We start from the raw sequence: 19441 nt of genomic DNA, 5'->3' as shown, positions 1-19441 counted from the left end.
AAAAATGGCATTTGAAAACAATGTTGTGTTTTCGTAGAACCATTCAGATTCTCTGAATTATAAGCTTATGTTCCAAACATACACAGCTGAAAGACAGGTCATTATAATATTGAACTGATGTTCTTATATGGACAATTACCGTCAGTTTAATAATTGTCCAGGAATTTTAAACTATAGACATGTTGAAAACAATTGAATGATTTATAAATGTATTAAGTTGGTATACAGTTTGTTTATACTGCAATCGGTGAATTTTTAATCCGTCAACTTATTTCCCTTAGTCTGATTCAACTTTAACCTCTAAAAAACTTTATGATAGTAGGTTATAAGCGTGTAATTTAGCAATTTGAAATCTAGGTCTGCCTCTCATAGACTTGGTAGAAGCCCTCCCTTGACAATCATTCCATTGTAGATGTTCGTATCAGTCCCGTCTTGGCGGGAAACACAAAGACAGTGTCGATCGAAGTGACCCAGAAGCAAAATTGAAGAGAAGACCTTGTAAGAGATGAGTCTTTAAAGATGTATATGGGAACATACAGTTGACCACCCCTTTGATACAAAGTCTTTCCATTTTCATCTATCTCCAGGAATATAGCAACACATAACATCACATATTCATATCATACATAAGTATTGTCTCCTTGTAACCAACAATAACGTTAGAAAACAAACTCGGGTGCAAATTTATGTAATATACTTTCTCTAAACTATAAGCCTGCAATCAGTTATAGCGAAATTATATAGCTCAATATTAAATAACAGAATTGTAAAGTATTTTGATAAGGAGAATGGACACAAATTACAGGGGGGGGTGGGCCGGTGTTTTTGGGGGGTGGGTCGCCATTTTTCGCGCAAGCATTTTTGAAGGGTCATAAAATTTTGTGCAAGCCTATGGGGGAGGGTCACCTTTTTTATGCATCAAAGCTGAAATTGCATGTGCACGTATTAAAGAACATGGAATACTGAAAAAAGAAAAAATACCTCCTGGCACTTTCAGTTTCTGTCATTTCCATTTTTTGCGCCCTTCGGGCGCAAGCTTAAGGGTATAATAAAACAATGTATTGATGATCAAAGCAGCGACATTGATTAAAGTTGTCATGATTTCTACTTATCCAACTCCTCTATTGTACATATACACTGTCCCCTATAATGACGCTTTCAATAACAATTTGGGAGATCACTTATTTGATATCATTCTCCCATTGACAATACATTGGGTATAGGTCGGTGTCAAATGTTCATGAAGCTGTATGTACATTTTTCATTTTTTTAGGACATTGACAGAATACAAACTATTCAGAATAGTGCAAAATGTCATCAATAACAACTGGAAGCTTCAGGTCGAACAACTTTTGAGTAACAATTTAGGATCGGATAACCTATGAGTTATTTGTAGTTTCCTCATAGCCTACAATGTGTAGAGAATCAACATTCGGTGAAATTCCAAAATCAAATTTCTTGCACGACCATGGACTTGAAACCACTCTAGTCTAATCATGAACATTAATACTAATAATTAATACTGATAATTAGGTGTACATAGATGCACAGATTTACCTAGTTTTGTATTGGAAAAAAAATATTCATAGTTTCATCATAGGCTGCCGTGCATAGTGAATCGACATTATTGATGAAATCTAAAAATTACATTTTTTGTACATGCATGCACTGCAAAATATATTTACATGAATTATCACACACATATGATTTGATATTTTTAGGACAAAGCGTTATATCGGCCGCATTTTGCCTTCCTTTTGGGAGGGGACTTAAAAAGTATAGCAAGTCAGAAGGAGGTCTTGAACACATTGCGGGTTTGTTTGGGGGGGTATTGAGTAACAGGGGAGGGTCACTTATTTTCATGCACGGATAAGGGGGAGGGTCACTAATTTTTGTGCATGTACTTTTGAAGGGTCACTATTTTTGATGCAGCAGTGTTTCGAAAAACACCGCCCCCCCCCCTGTAATTTATGTCCAGTCCCTAAGGAGAATATTTTGGTAAATGAACAGAACGGGTTTCGAAGTGACAGATCGTGTGAAGATCACATTTTTTCCCTGACTTCCATTATCAGAAATAGATTATCAAATAGTCTTTCTACCTTTGCTACTTTTATAGATTTAAAGAAAGCCTTTGATTATGTTGATAGATCTGCGCTTTTCTGAAACTTCTGCGGCTTTGTCTCAAGCTGCTAATAGAGCACTGGATGCTTTGAATTCAAAAGTGAAAGTTTTGAAAAACTTTGGTTTTGAATCTTACACAAAATTATATCATGCATGCGTTACCCCTGTTCTTGACGACTGTTCTTCTGGGGCTTTGGAAAACATGGTAAATGTGATGTAGTCCAAAACCGTGCCTTGAGATTTTATTTGGGAGTTCATAGGTTTACACCAACTCATGCAATTACAGGTGATAGGGGTTGGAACTCTTGTAGAAATCGCAGACTTGTTAATGTGGTTCGTTATTGGAATAGACTTCTTGCCATGGATGAACAAAGACTTACAAAAAGGGTTTTCTTGTGGGACTTTACCCTAAATGATTACAATAAATGGTCAAATGAGATATGTAAGATTTTTGATATTTTAAATTAAAGTTAGATGTGGAGAACCTATTGTACATTGATATTTCCATGGTTACAAGAGAGTTGTTCTCAATTCTTGAGTCTGATTGGCTAGAAAATGCTAGACAAAAAGCTAAGTTATGTACCTATATTTTATTTAAATCTCATTATGGAGCAGAAAGCTTTGTTACATTGAATCTGTCACGTCGACAGCTGTCGTTGACGTCACAAATTCGTGCCGGTGTATTGCCTCTTAGGATCGAAAGTGGAAGATTTCGTCACGAGAGTTTAGATAGAAGGCTTTGTGAATTTTGTCAGAGTAATTCTATTGAAAACGAGACTCACTTTCTATTGCATTGTGCATTATATGATTATTTAAGGTCAGCTTATATGAAATGTCTTACAGAAGTTCAAGTTAGTTATATTTCAGAAAAAAAGTTAAAGCTAATATTTCAACAAAATAAAGTTAAAGCTAATATTTCAACAAACTAATGTTAGAAACACAGAAAAATACATTGAAAAAGCATTTCTTCGAAGAAAAGAAAGTTTGTATAGGCTCACTTAGCGTAATTTATACCTTTGCTATTGTGTATTGTACAACCGTTTTTTTCCTCTGTTTTTGTCTTCAAAGTGACATATGAGTTCATTGGGCTGGGAGGTTTCCCTATTCACATTGTTACTTTTGCTTTAAAGAATACTAGTCTGTAATTTTGACCTCATGTCACTATAATAAACTAACTAACTAACTAACTATACGATCATTCTTCTAGTGTACCCCATTCGCAGTAAAAGTTTGATTCACCGTATTGTTTACCATGGTGAAAGTTGGACTAGGTCATTCGGAGATGGGGGTGGAGCGGAAGTGGCCACAGCACCTGTGTTCAAACCAGGAAGTTACTATGAGGCCCGGATCAACCGCTTGAACTCTCCCCAGTTTAATATTTGGCAAGAGAATGTATCACAGAATAGAACTTCGAGGAGTACTAGCGAGATATAATGTAATTATGTGACTGAATGAGCTACATTTAACCACTTCACCCCTATTCCCTGTAAATAGGTCCACAATCACCATTGACAAAGATGGTTTTGGGCTAAACCATGGTGATGAAGAGGTTATACATTTTCACTGAACATCTTGGAATAAAAGGCATAAACACAGTTTTTTTTTTCATTTCACACCATTTCCGATCTGACATTTGAAAAATATCTCATTGATATTTGCAAACATGAATGAGAAATGTGAGGGCATAAAGTAAATTGAAATACCACATGATATGTTTGAAATTAATACACTGTTTGTTACTTCGTGATCTGAGAGGGATAAGCTGGTTCAGTTTCTGGACATAGATCACATTTTGTTTTTGAAAAGGAAAGGCAAGCAGGCCAGTTAGATGGAATACAGACAACAGCCACTTTGTAACACTTTGTGTTGTTCATCTCAAACCAAAGGAGACTAAGATAATGGAAGCATATTTTGATACAATTTTATTGACAAAAAATATTATAATTATTGATAAATATGTTTAGGATATTTAAATACAAAAAATATTAATAAGTTTCATGATAAAACAACTGTGTCAGAAGTAAGTCTTTATATAAAAAGCAATCTTTTTCAGAAAGTCACAACGCTAAACACCATGAAAGATTTTGTTTCTATTGGCAAAGTATTGGATTTGAATACATAATTCATGTAACTTTCACAGACTTATGATTAAGGAAGAATGCACTCCGGGGACAGATATTCGGACTCTCAAACCTTCAAACTACCACTTGTGGGGGGTCATTTTGAAGCTTGTAGGCTAAATAAACTTTTCACCAATTTAGTTTTGTGAAAATCAGGAATTTTACATTCCCTCATAGAGATAACACGGGAATGGTGGCCATTTTGAATTTCAAATATCATAAAATGTTGTTTATTTGTTTCTTTAGTACTTAATTTGCACAGTGATCCCAATTTTATTCTTGATTTTGAAAGAAAATGGTTGAAAGTGTGCTTGAAGAAAGTTAGAGCAAAAGTTTAAGTCTGTCACTTTTGAGGCGTGAATTACCTTAACCCTTTCACCCCAGTTCCCTGTATACAGGTCCAACTTTACCATAGAAAACAATGGATTTGGGACAAACCATGGTGGTGAATTACCTTAAAGTCACCAGTGATGGCATTATAACATAATGTATTAGATGTCCATTAAAATGAGTTGGAATTATGTGAAGCACTCCTGTACACATCTTTGGTTGTAAATTTCTTTATCATGGTATGTCCATCGGACAGCTTTATTCAACAGCAGTATGGTTGCAAAGTTGTAACACTCTATGGAACCAAGACATGATGACAAATGAACTGTGAGAAGTTTTGGGTAAATCGTAAGATTTGAACAAGTCATTCATTCACTTGTTCGCAGATATTCTATAACGATGGTCCAAAACAGGTAAATATGTATAATTACGCAGGCTGGCCACTTTTGCAGTGGTTTAAGACACTCTATGAAACATAACATCATGTGACGCCTGCATATCAAAACACACACATAAACACAAACACACAAATACATGCATTGCTACTCTCTGTTACGCTTTTGCTTTTAAAGTCCCACTGGATACTCTGGAACCTCTGACCCCTCTATTGACATGTAAAGCAAAAATTAAAATATGAATAATGCAACAGCTATTTGTATATTGCTGTACAGATACAGCCACCATTCGTTGGTAAATATAACCTGAGTTATGAAAAGATTAAAAAATTGAAAATCTCTCTCAATCGCAACCAAAATAGGTTGTTGTAATAAAATTGGTCCCAAATGGAGTAAAATATTGAAATTCGTAAGACTTAATATTTTGTACATTTTCATACGTGTGCATAGTGGAGGACATTTTTTAAATCCACAATGGTGCAAACTCACTAGAGAACACATGAAAAACATCATAGATTATTTCTCAATGAAAATTAGAAATGTAGAGCAAACTGATACTTTCTACTGCACTACAATTAATTCCAAATGCTAAATCCATGATGAATAGAGCAACCATTATAAAGCTAAGTACATGTAAATAGGTCATTAGTTATTATAAACGTTTTCACTGCATGTTATTTATAGGCCTATCACATTTCATTTTTTTATAAGGCTATTATTAGGGACTTTTATGGTTTCAATATCATGTAGACAGTTTACCATTCTACTCGGCAAGTAAATGAAGTGGTGCCAGCTCCTTAATAGAGCCTGTGTATTTCTAAAACATGTACTTTTTACTCCACAATTTGGAACATGATTGACACATTAAAATTCTTGCGAAATGCCAACAACCAGCACCGATTTTTGGACAGCCTACATCCACACTTGGCAAGAAATCTGATAATTGGAACAGACAATTACAAACCTTTTGAAAGTCTGTTTTCCAAATGTACTCTTTACCCATTTAAATGCAGAAAAATTCTGGTCAAAATATGTTTGTTGGATAAAAATTGATGAATAAAACTTGATAATAAATACATATGCTGAAATAATGCTGGTAGTTATTATTGTGGCCTTCAGTTCATTCTGAAAAGATCTAAAGTGGGAATATTTAAAGTTGCACCTACACTGGTAAAATCATTAAAATTTGATCAGACTTCAACAGCAGACAGTATACTGCAACTCTCTGAAGAAACATTTTTCCTGATATAGCACAAATAGAATGGACCAAAAGTTTAGCCATGTTATTAATAGTTTCTAGTGATGAGTTTACAGGAATATGGAGATATTCTCTAATGAGGGCTGGAAATCTGGTGAACATCAGAAGCTGACCTGCAGCATGTTTGAAGATATGTAAATAAAGGCAGTCACATGTAATATTTTGACTTGTTCACAAGGAAAGGTTTAAAAAGATTTCCTTATAGAAGCTGCAACTTCATTTAGGAATTTTATGATAATACCACTGTAGTTGAATTTTATGCACCTGGTGAACAAATTCACATATCGGTTTGAAATGAAAAGAAACAGACCAAAGAAAGATAACCTTACAAGAGAGGCTGCCCGCAGCCCCACATCTCTAGCACCAAATATTAAGAAGACATCCATTTGTCACGCTATCATCCTGTCATTTCTAGGCATCTTCTCTCATATTTCAGTTTTTCCTGGCTACAAGAGCACAGCTTTACAGTCCGTGTTCTGTGTATGTCGTTCAGAGTCTCCATGTCTTCCTCGGAAAGATGAAAATCAAACACCTGTTGGAGAAATTAAATCACTTAAATCAGAAGTTAAATCATTTAAATCAGAATTTAATCATTTGATCATTAGTATTTATTGACCATCTCTGTAACAGACAAAAATATTCTATACAAAATATGGCAGATGGATTTTTCAATCAATTTCAGTTATATTTTCGAAAATTTAACACAGCCACACAATCTGGCCAACTCAATCCTGACATTAAGAGATAAGTGTGTCAAGAGTCAAAGGTCACATGTAAAGAACAAAAACTTGATTACTGAAATACATGTACACTAAGCACTCTCATATTTGACATTCTATAAATCACATATTCTTCTTTGAACTTCTAAACACAGCTGTATGCACAGCAAACAAAATACACTTGCAAGGGAGAGTACAGGAAAGAATTGAGGTAGAACCAACCTGAGAATTTTCACGGACCCTCTCCTCTTTTGTAGATTTTGGTATAGTAATGATTTCATTCTGAAAGATAATTTTTGGTAATATACCCTTGTTATATTGAACCATCATTCCCACCAGTATGGCATTTACAAACATCTGGTAAGATATCCTTTTAAAAACCATCATTCCCATCTCTAAGCTAAATAAATGGTTCATATATTAATCAGCCAATACATAATGGGATGACTTCAAGTTTGTGTACAGTGTAAATATAATTTTTTATTTTCCTGTGGTGTATAGTCTAGAGATTCAACGCGAAAGGTAACTTTTTTGCATTCCTTTTACAGAATATTGTATCGAATAATATGATTGCAGATGATGGAAGAAGAGGTTACCTAGTTGTGCATAATTATATATTTTTTTTCAATTTCACATGTAAAATCATTCTAAAATTTCTCCCACACACGTGTATAACTCATAAGTTCCACATGTAAAATGATATAATTTACAATCATAAGTCATGTATACACATGTATGTAGCTCTATATTAGATTTGAACATGGGATTAGATCAAACATTATCTTTTGAAACTAAATTGTGGGTGACTTTTGTTAAATACCAGTAAATCGGTATTGACAGAGGCCATGCAGCTACATGTAAACAAAGAAAATTTTTAGAGGTACAGTAAAACCTGTCTTAAGTGAACCATTTAGGGACTGAGAAAATTGTTCAGTTTAGAGATGTGTTTGGTTTATAGAGGTCCTTTTAACATAGAGTTCTATTGGAATGGGACTAGGAAAAGGGTTCAGTTCAGACAGGTTTTGGTTTAGACAGGTTTCACTGTATATCCATCATTTTAAAGAGAATGGCTACAATTACATGTATACACTATATACAATTTGAACAAATCAATGATTGTCTGAGCAAGTTTCCCCGTTTCTAACATAGGACTCTTAATGTTAACCATGACACACTTAAACCCTTTTATAAAAACCTATAAAATAGAATCAAGCGGCTCAAAGTCAACACAAACTGCAGGGATTCTTCCATTTCACAGGGCAATACAGGGATGTTCAGCAACACCTTGCATAATGACATACCTGTATATTCCAGCGTATCAGAATTTGGGATGCAGTCCTCTGATACTTCACCGATAATTCTTTCACAATGGCATCATCTAGAGCAAGACCCTTTGACAAAGGACAATAGCCCTGAAAAATGGAAATAATTTGCTCATTAGCTTACTTAGTACTACACTGCTTAAGGTAGAATGCATCTCGGAGACAGATATTCAGACACTCAAATTTATACAATACGTTTCTGGTGTACCACTTGTGGGAAATTGTTTTGAAGCTCTTGGAATAAGAAAAATTTTCACTATCTTAGTTTTTTGAAACTTGAAAACTTTATTTTGCCTTATACAGTTAACACAGGGATGGTGGCCATTTTGAATTTCAAATATTGGTAAATGTTAGGTAATTTGTTTTTCTAGTGCCAAACTTTGCATGGTGACCCCAGACTTTTATTCTTGATACAGCAAAAGAACGATTGAAAGTTTCATCAAGAAAAGTTTGAGAAAAAGGTCTTTCAGTTTTGAGGCACACACTGCCTTAATCAATGTTATGTGGTGGGTTGGATGGGCCTGTATTGAGCCAGCAACACGTACATGCATGCAATGACATCATTACATGCTGCAAAACTGAACAGAATAACATGCTCACCGTCATAACTCTGAGATATACTGTCACCTGTTCAATTTTGCCACGATTACCATGGAAAGAGAAAATCTAACCAATCGCAGATTTTAAGCAGGTGGCTGCTTTTAAAAAACAGTGCCTTCACATGGGCATTTTGAATACCAAGGAACACCCCTTTGACCATATATGGGGATATTTAGATTACAGGTGACTGTATAACTTTAACCTGACTGGACATGATTTCCCTGAAAATTAGTGAATAATTCTACAATGAAGAGAATGACGTAAATAGATATTTTACAACAGCAAAATCCTGTAAAACTCTGATGAACTTCAAAGTACAGCTTCCATTTTGAAATCATAGTAGGAAAGCATATACTATAATTTATATACCAGTGTTGGGGTGATGTACAGAAACGTCAAGATATTTTTAAAATTGTCTCAAGGAAACTAGAAATATTGGATGAGTTAGAGGGCACACTGTCTGTAATAGCTGGTCACTGATTGTTACTAATAAACAGACAACAAAAGCATTTTTCACTTCAGTGTTGAATAACTAATTCCCCTTGTAAGTCATTGTAGATATGGAAAAAGTCTTTGCACAGATCAACATTGATAATATATGGTTGACAAAGGCCATCGAATGTACCATACACAGTGTTTGTATGCACTCACCTCAACACAGATGTTGTTGTTGCGACAATACTGAATCAGTTCAACTGGTCTGTAGTAAATGTGATGCTCAATCTGGCGGGAAAAAAGCAAAGGTCAAAGATCATCACCAGGGCAATATTAAAACAAAACTTTAACACTGTCCTGGTACCTTGTAAACTTCACTTTCAACAAGTAAATACCACAGACTTGCTCATTTTTACTTAAATTACTGCAGCTGTAAGCTTATGAAATATTAACTAATTTTTCTGTATTAAAATAGTCATTCATTTTTTAATTATGAATTTATAACTTCATAATGTACCACTTCATTAGCTTCTTTGTTGTATTATATCAGTTAGAGTACATGCATCCACAACAAGTGAAGGGTTGATGGCCATGTATTTAAGTCCAAGCTTTATATTTCTGTACCTAAGGTCGGGACAAGTCAGACACAGTATGAGAGAGAAACAGCTATTTACAAAGTATATAGCACAGAAAGCAAGCCAAGCTATCCCATATCTGACTATACCTGGTTGACATGAGGTGCTACTGTCCAGACTTCCTTCAGTTCTTCAAGATGTTCAATTTCAAAGTTGCTGACGCCAATAGCCCTACATAGTCCTGTATACAGTAAAGACATTTACTTTAATGGTGTGCTTGAATTTCTGTATATCATCGAATCTTGATAATACAAAGTTAGGAATAATATTATAAAAGAATTCATACAGCTCCAGTGGGAAATAGAAGTAACAGCGTTCTGTGCATGAAAGCTCTGGAAAGTCAAACATGAAAACACTGTATAGTAGTATGAGTATAGAAATAAAATGGTACAGTAACATGCAAGCCAGACTTTTACCAGATATATTGAAGCATACATGTACTGTATACTAAGCTAAGCCCTCTGAAGGCACGCTTATCAATGGCAGAGATTCATTGGCCAATCCAGTGCTCTGTTATCTGTGTCGTGGCAGAGAGCCATTGACCAATCCAGTGATCTGTTGTCTGTATAATGGCAGAGATTCATTGGCCAATCCAGTGGTCTGTTGTCTGTGTCAACCAAACTGTTTCAGTATTACTGGTAAGTCAATGAGTCTACAACCGTAATGAAGGTGTATGTTAAACATTCTACTTAACTTTTGGCTGGGAAACCACTAACACTGGTTTTCATGCCACACAAAATGAACGTATTTGCTCACCCCTGTCATGTACCGTAGTGTGAACTAACTGGTAATCAAAGTGAAATATTCAGAAATTGAACAAGTGTGCTGATCATGAGTTTATTTGCAAAAATCTATCTCTTACAAAAACAAATTCTATTATACAGGTTGACACATAAACAGGAACAGTACATGTACTTGTGTTAATAGTAGAGGGTGCCTCATTACTGGTTTATAAATTAACAACAATTAATATTTCATTGCGAGCAAAAACATGATACATTCTTGCTGTCTCTTGACAAGTGTCTTGTAATCAACCTTTGTTTTACAAGTTTAAGTTTCACTTTAAACTGCATCTATGCATGTACATACAGTATGAGTTTGACACCAATCGGACGGTTGAGCACATATATACATATGCATTGTACATTTCACCACCTAGTTTTGGTAAAAGCAGCTGTTTTCTCATGACAAAGCCATACCTGTAAAGGTGATTCATAGGAGACAAATGAACATTGTAATGGAGTCTGAAAAATTTTCACTCTTACCATCCTTATAGAGTTCCTCCATGGCTTTCCATGTCTCTATCCGCAGTGATTTCTCATCCGGTGTTCCAGGTGGACACGTAGGCCAATGAATCAAATACAGATCTGTTGTGTGAAAAGTAAACACAAGTACATTGAATGGACTCTGTGGGACTGGGCGCCCTCAACGACATGAATGGGCACAATCATCAAGTACAACTGCACTTGTACGTGCTAACCGTTCAGACTGGTTTGATCAATGAAAACCCTACAAAATATATGTCAATCAAATGAAACAGCACAAGAAGTTGCATCTTGCATCTAAAGTATGCTAAAGTTACAAAGACAAGTGTGATTTTGGGTCCAGCTGTCAGCACCAGGTGTCCTGACTTCTTGAACCAGTTGACTGGCTTTCACGTCCGACCAGTCAGGGTTGCCTTGGGTGCGGTTGGTAAAGTTGGTGTATATTCTATATTTTGTTTTTAGCAAAATAATTCAAAGAAAAAGTAAATTTCTTTACAGTTCCTTCCTAATGGTTGATGTTAGTGACACGCTAGTAGAAGACACACTCAGATCATGTGATCCTGATACTTGAATATATCAACACAAAATTACCTAGATAAGTCACTCCTAGACTTTCTAATGATCTCTGGCAAGCAGCTTTGGTCGCCCCATGTCCTAACTCTGCATTCCATAGTTTGGATGTAATGAAGATGTCTTCTCTCTTTACGCCGCTCTCTTCGATGGCTTTTTTCAGAGCATCTTCACATCGGTATCTCTTGGCAGTGTCAATGTGTCTGTATCCACAGTCTTTGAGAGCGTACACCACAGCTGAGTGGCAGTACCCGCCTTCATGGGATGTTCCTTAATCAGAGAAGAGTGATTTCCATGTCATAAAATTTTCTTAAAGCCCCAATAGCTGCAAATGTGTAACAAACGGATCTCAAAATATCCCCAGTTTTCCAAGAGTTTTCTTTGAATAAGACCCATTGAAGACTGAAAAAGTGTATAACACTGTCATAAAGTGTAGAAAGTGGCATGTAAATTCAAACATTTTTTCAAAAACTAACCAGGTGATACAGAAAATGAAAATTACAACAAGAAAATGTTGGCCATCGTGTTGTGCATTCAAGTAATGGCATCATGTTTGTTTCTTTAATGATCACGATGCGTATGTGCAGGAAATACTGCATTTTTTGGTACTTTTCCATGGAGGTGCCATTTTATGAGTGCAGCACCCATTGATTATTTAACCTGTTAAAACGCATAGACATGGTCCCAATCAGCGAACAGTGATACTTCTATACATGTTCTTCAGTTAGCATATTTATTTATATGAACAAACTTTGATTTGAAAATAAAATCATGAACATAATGCACAAAATTTGCAGCTATTGGGGCTTTAAACCCTTTAGCCATAGCAACTCATTTAATAGGCTACCGGGCAAGAATTGAAAAAGCTGACTCAGAACAGAATGTAGACAACAAAAAACTTCAACCAATACATGTAAGGTACTTGGAAAGTGTTACAAGTATTGGAAATATCTAATATAAGAAGTATTGATATTATGTGGTATTGTTACTCAGGATAAAATGTATGGACACAGGAATATCATATACTGACGTGTATTCTTGGCATACTGTCTCTGAAAACTGTATATTGCTTTGAAGGGTAAGCAACTACTTCACATACATACAGTACTGTCCATATGATGCAGCAATTCATAACTGCATAATGCTCTAGCTCGTAATTTACTATACCTGTACTTCACAGGTAACTCCTTAAGGTAGAACGCGCCTCGGGGATAGATATTCAGGCTTTCCAATTTTATCAATTCTATTCTGATCTACCACTTGTGGGGGGCTCATTTAAAGCTCTTGGTGTAAGAAAAGATTTCACGGTCTTAGTTTTTCAAAAATTGAAAATTATTTTCCCCATCAAGTTAACACGGGGATGGCGGCCATTTTGAATTTAAAATGTCGGGAAATTTTAGGTATTTGTATTTCTGCTACCAAATTTTGCATGGTGACCCTGATTTTTAATCTTGTTTGGTAAGAGAATGGTTGAAAGTTTCATTCAGGAAAGTTTGAGCAAAAGTTTAAGTCTTTCAGTTTCGAGCCACATACCACCTTAATCGTAATCTTTGTACTTTCTACCATCATTACTCAAGGTGTCATACTTTTATGGTGAAATAGGGTTTCATCATGTAGACCATCCGTGTAACATGTGGATCAACAAATTTATGGTCGTAGCCGGATTTCCCTCTTTATTGCCAGTGACACTGAAGTTCAGAGGGGATTGGTCATATGTTTTGGACAGAAACACGCCAACCATGTAACCACAGTACGTTAGAAAAAAATATTCGCCAGCTTTGCAAGGATTATAATAATGTTCCAGTCAAGATTAACTATTTTTTCACGGGAATATGGATTAATTAAGGAGTCTGTGAAGATGGTGATTGAACTATGAACTAACTCGATAATATACGCTGATCTACTCATGGATGCAGAACGGCCATGTAATCACAAAGAGTATACTGCCACATGTACGAAGAAGGTCCTAGCGATGATAAAAAAGAGAAAAACATTTGGATAACAATTAACTAAAACAGCTTTCCTGGAGTCTCTTGTTTACTCTATCCCCAACTCTAGAATAAACAACTCCCGGGTCACTATTGATTAACACGAAATACTCTCAGTGTTCACTAATTTCCACTATTGCCTGTGATGTACTTCATAAATATTGAAGCTCACACTATAGTCTTTCCCATGGATAAAGATGAATCTCACGCTCAAACTAAACCTCATTGACCGTACAAACACTGACAGTCCCCTTGCTGCGTATCTGTAGCCCTGCCATTCCCTGACTGTTTGTATGGGGGACTCCCCTGAACAGTCAGGGAGTGGCAGGGCTACAGATTCGCAGCAAACAGCCCCCCTGCCCTGCGTACGATGCTTTCTGTTCTCGGCATTACTCGTGAGGCGAGTGCATCGGAACCATGGATGTAGAAAAATCTATTTTTAACATCCATGCTGAAACACACAGCATCGTATGCAGGGCCACCACCCTCCTCTGGATCCTGGGATCCTCTCTGTTTTGCACAAAGGCCAATTTGATGCTCTTCGACTCTCATGCTCATGGTTTGTTGAATGTAAAGAGCATGGCAGGCAAAGCTTACCACATATGCATGTGCTTCAGCATGCAGCTGTCCCTCATTCAACACCTTTACACGGCTAGTCCTGGTCAATCACAATGGATCATTGGATGCAATCATCACGACCCAGGATACCGCCATATAAACATCGCAGTTTTAGTTCGTCGCGAAGATGAAACATCCAATGTAGGTTATTTACATGTTCCTTCGATAAAGATAATGCTTTGAGTATATAAATATTTTGAATATGATACTTACCAAGGCCTAATATCGGTATTTTTGTCCCATTTGACAGAGTAACACTCTTTGTCGGAACATCGGCCATGTTACGTTAAGTTTTGCGACACTCACAAAAGTTGCAAAGCAAGTGGTGAGCAGTCCAATAAAAGAAAGAAATGTTCACAAAGATTAAACATTAGAAACCTGGTATCGATAATTAGGACGTTTGTGAAATTTTGCAATAGTTTTTTGCAAAAGGATGATTAAATTCACTGTCGCAATACAGTATTTTTAAAGATACCCTTTTACAGTACTTGCCACTGACCCCGGAAGTAGTGGGGATCGTCTGCTTTCATTATTTTACCGTCTCTGTAATATCCGGCGGCGACTATGCTGTACTTTGTAGGTCTTGGCCTCGGAGACGCCAGGGATATAACGGTGAAAGGCCTCGAAGTCGTCAGAAATGCAAAAACAGTGTATCTGGAAGCCTACACGTCGATATTAACCGTTGGAAAAGATGCGCTGGTAAGACTTCGCCCACGCGGGTACGCGTGATCCATCGGTAACTATAAAAAGAATGTGTGTGCTACCTTGCTGCTTGCCCTGTTGTTTGAAGAAGCCTTTTGATTGTCTAAGTTTATTTATTCCTTTACTTTTATTTGTTTATTTTGGTCTCTGTTGACGTACACGTAAATAATGTTCTCATTAGTGTCAATATGTGAAAATAAAGTGCTGCAGCATAGCCCACACATTCTTTTCCATACACACATGCACAAGTCATGGAGCTATACGAATTACTAGTTAGATCTATGAATATTATGCCATCATCTGGTCATCTGACAACTTTTTTGCAAAGGCTGTTTGGTCAATTAGGCAATAATTTAAGTCTGTACAGTGTTTCAAGCTGAGAAATCATTCATACACAGATTTAACTCCTTCTGTTTCATTCAGGAAGAATATTATGGGCGTTCGTTGATTTTAGCAGACCGAGAAATGGTAGAACAAGAATCAGATGAGATTTTCAGAGATGCCAAGACTGAAGATGTGGCATTTCTAGTGGTAGGGGATCCTTTTGGGTGAGTCTTGACTTGCCATTATATATTATGATATGTACTCAGAAATTTTGCAGGCCTTTACAGACATAAAATGCCATTTAAGCTGATATGAAAGATGTGAGGCACATTCTTAAAGAGGCAAAACTATTCAAAGCCTCCCCCCCCCCCAAGAAAGTGTTTTCTTCTTAATCTTATGAATTTTTCTTGTACCTGTTCACTGTTCAGTTTTTATGATTGTTTTTCTTTAATTTTGTAAATCATTTTATTCAGGGCCACAACTCATACAGATCTTGTACTCAGAGCAATCCAAGAAGACATCCCGTATAAAGTGATACACAACGCATCCATAATGAATGCAGTAGGATGCTGTGGTTTACAAGTAAGAACCAATGTCACATGACTTTTGGAAATAAAATAGATTTATGATGTGCATAAATACACATACCGGCATGTGTCCGTGTTTGCAAGTGTATTAGATGAAGCATGAGTTGAATGGGTATCAATTTTGTCATCTAAATTCCCTAACCATTTCAATTGACATACCCTCCATTCTTTTGGTGTGACCATAGAGGTAAGAGGTACCAATGGTATGGTTTGACAATATTTTTGTTTTGGACTTTTTTACAATGTAATAACCAACAGCCATGTATTACTAGTTGCATCAAGTAAACAATGTTTACATGCACAATAGCAATGTTGTTTTTAAAATGCTACTAGTACCTGTTGGTGAAAACAACAATCATATTGATCAATCAGGTTTTATCCACGTATGGCGCCCTCTCTGGCAAGAACAGTAGTTGCAGTATACTGGTAGTACAGTTTATCATTTGGTATGACACTTCCATTTAGAAATGATATACCTTTCATTGTTGTGTGTGAATTATGTAATTAACGGCTGTTAAAGCGGTAATATCTTTAGAATGATCTCTCCAAGTCTGTTGATACTATTACATTTTAAACAGCTATTGCTGAATGGAAGTATTTTCAAGGCAGCAGAGTGGAACTTTCATACGACCGTTCCTTACATACATTGAATGGAAAAAGCATTAATTTTAGTTTCCTACAGTTGTTAACTTTGCATCTCTATCAAATTTCTTCTTGCAGTTGTACAGGTTTGGTGAGACGGTGTCCATTGTATTTTGGACAGACACGTGGAAGCCAGACAGTTATTATGAAAAGATAGCCACCAACAGGAAAGCTGGCTTTCATACACTCTGTCTATTAGACATCAAAGTCAAAGAGCAATCAATAGAAAATATGATGAGGTAAGTGAAAATCAAGCAAGAGAAGAATAAGAATATGTTCGGTAGAGTTGTCGCCTCTACTTTCCCAAGATTTTGAATTGTTTTCCAAGACAGTCTCTTGGTTAGAAAGTACACAGAAATTCCATTCAAACCTGTGTTATATGACATGACATGTGCATTTATTTAATTTCTCTGTGCTTTTTTCAGAGGAAGGAAAATATATGAACCGCCGAGGTACATGGCTGTGAAAGAGGCTGCGTCCCAGTTGTTAGAAATCATTGACAGAAAGAGACAAGAAGGGGATCAAAATTTAGGTTAGTTTTTCATAAATGGTAGTAATAGGATGTAAGCGTGGCAAAATTGAGGCAAATTGTGACAAAAAATGAATCAATGAAAACATTACATATTATGCTATAGCAGAAATTACCTCAGCTTGTCACTTAGATAGCTTGGACATTTTAAAATTGATGTGAAATTGCCACAATTGTCCGTGACTTCAAGATGAGGTAAGATTATAGCAAACCTCATAAACACACTCCTTCATAGCAGGGCATCTGTTTATTTTACACTCACAGCACGAGAGCACAACACAGGCAAATTTTACATGTTGAATCCTGAGCAATTACTTTTTGTCCAAACTTTGAATATGAATGTGCTTTGATGCAATTTACTGCCATGAGTTTAAGTGTACAACAAATGTGCACCCAACTGTGAAGGAGTCTCCGTATGGTGTATGCCAGTCACTATCACAGAAACTTTAAAGCATCCCTCGAGTCTAAATGGCGAGCTGCAGTAATTTCTGTTGTGAGATGTGCACTGATGACAGTTTCACTGTAAAGTTGTACATCAACTGCTACCCTCCTAGCCTCTAAGACTTTGGATCACTAATACTGCAATAAACAGTCTTCGAATAATCTGAACTGAACTAAGGTTGGTCACCTAGGTCTATGTATGGGAGAAAAGTAACTAAAGTTCCACACCTACACCAATTGACATCAGTTTGCGCCGTTTTGGCTTTTACTTGCTATTCTAGCAAGGCTCATTCTTCCTGGCCGTAGCTGTGTTTGCGCCCACATTAGCTCGTCGAAATTTATGCAAAAAGCATTTATCTATAATATATGAACTAGGTGTACAGCATTTGTGGAGCTAGGCTACAACCCTGATCCAGACAAGCATAGAAGGACACAGAGATCGTTAACAGCTCTTTGCCCAGCACTTCACCTTTCACTTCCCAGCTCAAATTTAACTTCTGCGTCTTTCTTGGCTGTAATCATTTTCGGAGTTGATTTACTCCCACATTCATGATCTTTCCTCAGCATTCACAGAAGATACGATATGCGTCGGCGTGGCTAGAGTCGGAGCTGATGACCAGAAACTGGCGGTGGGAACCTTGAAAGAGTTAGCTTCTGTGGACATGGGTGCCCCTCTCCACTCATTGGTTATTGCAGGTCACATGCATCCAATGGAAATGGACATGCTCAAACTATTTGCGATAGACATTGAAACATTTGAGGAGAAGGCAAAAACCCATGTTGTGTGAAATTTGCAATCTTTTATGATTATATTGAATAAACAATCTTTAAATTCATCTTTGTAGTTGTGTTACTCTGTGGGTGTCAACATTCTTTTGATAGTACAGATGTAGCCATCATCTGATAAGCCTTAATTATATGTAGTATGATCCATATGAGACCCTGGTAAATGATTTTCACAGAATTAGCTTTGGAATATTAGGCAATGATATAGGACAATAAGCCCTTGATTGCCGTGAATGCCTGAAATTTCCTTCACCATGAGTAGTTACTATATACCTTGAGTGCCTGAAAGTTCCAGCATGATACTACATTAGTTCACAGTGCATTTGGTAAAGCAATTTCACTACATAGCAGACTGCAAGACTACCATGTCAGATATTGCCTATACATCAGTGTAGCAGCCAGGAATCTTAAACCAGGTGATGCTGTGCCCCACTCTCGTTTAATTTTGGGGACATTTTGCACATTTTGGGCACAACATGCATCAGTTGTCAACCAAAGTTTGTATTATGACAATTTAGCTTCACAAAAAATATAAGCTACTGGGACAACGATTTCTCACATTCCTGGCCGCTGGGAGTGCGGGATCAAGAGTGTGGGAAAAATCGATCCCACACTCTCAGAAACCGTCCCACACTCTGCAGTAAATATTACACGACCTCTGATTGGATGATAAGCAGTCTGTTTTGTTCCATGCGCAAAATGTTATCCAATGGCACGACGAGTAACACACGGACTAGAACTACAAAGTAAGCAGGTCAAAGTACAGCGGCAGACAACAGAGTTGTCACGATTTTTGATAATGTTGTACGTGCCCCATGTGAATTTAACGCATTTTGTGGTCCTGTGAGAAAAATAATCTCACACACCAAGGACCTGGGATCAGATTTCTCACACTCGTTGGGGATATTTTGTCTCACACTCGCCTGCGGCTCGTGTGAGACAAAATATCCCCAACGTGTGAGAAATCTGATCCCAGGTCCTTGGGGGTGTGAGATTCTATTAGCTATGCCTGAATATCAAGGCAATTGTAGCAGTGTACCATATCTGCCTCCAA

General features: G+C 36.7%; 2 protein-coding genes and 1 long non-coding RNA gene across 3 annotated transcripts in view; 2 read left to right on the top strand and 1 right to left on the bottom strand.

The window, feature by feature from the left end:
- Positions 1-1670, top strand: part of LOC139138759 (uncharacterized) — a 19016-nt gene extending 17346 nt beyond the window's left edge. Inside the window, exon 3 of the long non-coding RNA XR_011553668.1 lies at positions 1-1670. This exon is cut by the window's left edge and continues 1063 nt beyond it. This is a non-coding gene — a long non-coding RNA (uncharacterized lncRNA).
- Positions 1671-4021: 2351 nt separating this feature from the next.
- On the bottom strand, positions 4022-14739 carry LOC139138758 (9,11-endoperoxide prostaglandin H2 reductase-like). The gene is made up of 9 exons (XM_070707270.1): positions 14590-14739; positions 11792-12040; positions 11201-11302; positions 10025-10116; positions 9517-9588; positions 8245-8355; positions 7166-7225; positions 4696-6756; positions 4022-4606 (listed from the first exon to the last, which is right to left on the bottom strand). The coding sequence occupies exons 1-8, from the start codon at positions 14654-14656 to the stop codon at positions 6622-6624; spliced, it is 888 nt and encodes a 295-aa protein (XP_070563371.1). The 5' UTR covers positions 14657-14739; the 3' UTR covers positions 4022-4606; positions 4696-6621.
- Positions 14740-14857: 118 nt separating this feature from the next.
- LOC139138757 (diphthine methyl ester synthase-like) lies at positions 14858-18437 on the top strand. Its single transcript, XM_070707269.1, has 6 exons — positions 14858-15075; positions 15502-15626; positions 15876-15984; positions 16710-16870; positions 17057-17163; positions 18166-18437. Exons 1-6 carry the CDS (start codon positions 14941-14943, stop codon positions 18387-18389), a joined length of 861 nt encoding a protein of 286 aa, XP_070563370.1. The 5' UTR covers positions 14858-14940; the 3' UTR covers positions 18390-18437.
- The last annotated feature ends 1004 nt before the right edge of the window (positions 18438-19441 follow it).

The sequence above is a fragment of the Ptychodera flava genome, chromosome 8 (genome assembly GCF_041260155.1).
Source record: "Ptychodera flava strain L36383 chromosome 8, AS_Pfla_20210202, whole genome shotgun sequence".
NCBI lineage: Eukaryota > Metazoa > Hemichordata > Enteropneusta > Ptychoderidae > Ptychodera > Ptychodera flava.
The sequence above is the reverse complement of the archived record's forward strand: the minus strand, read 5'-3'. Positions and strand labels throughout refer to the sequence as shown.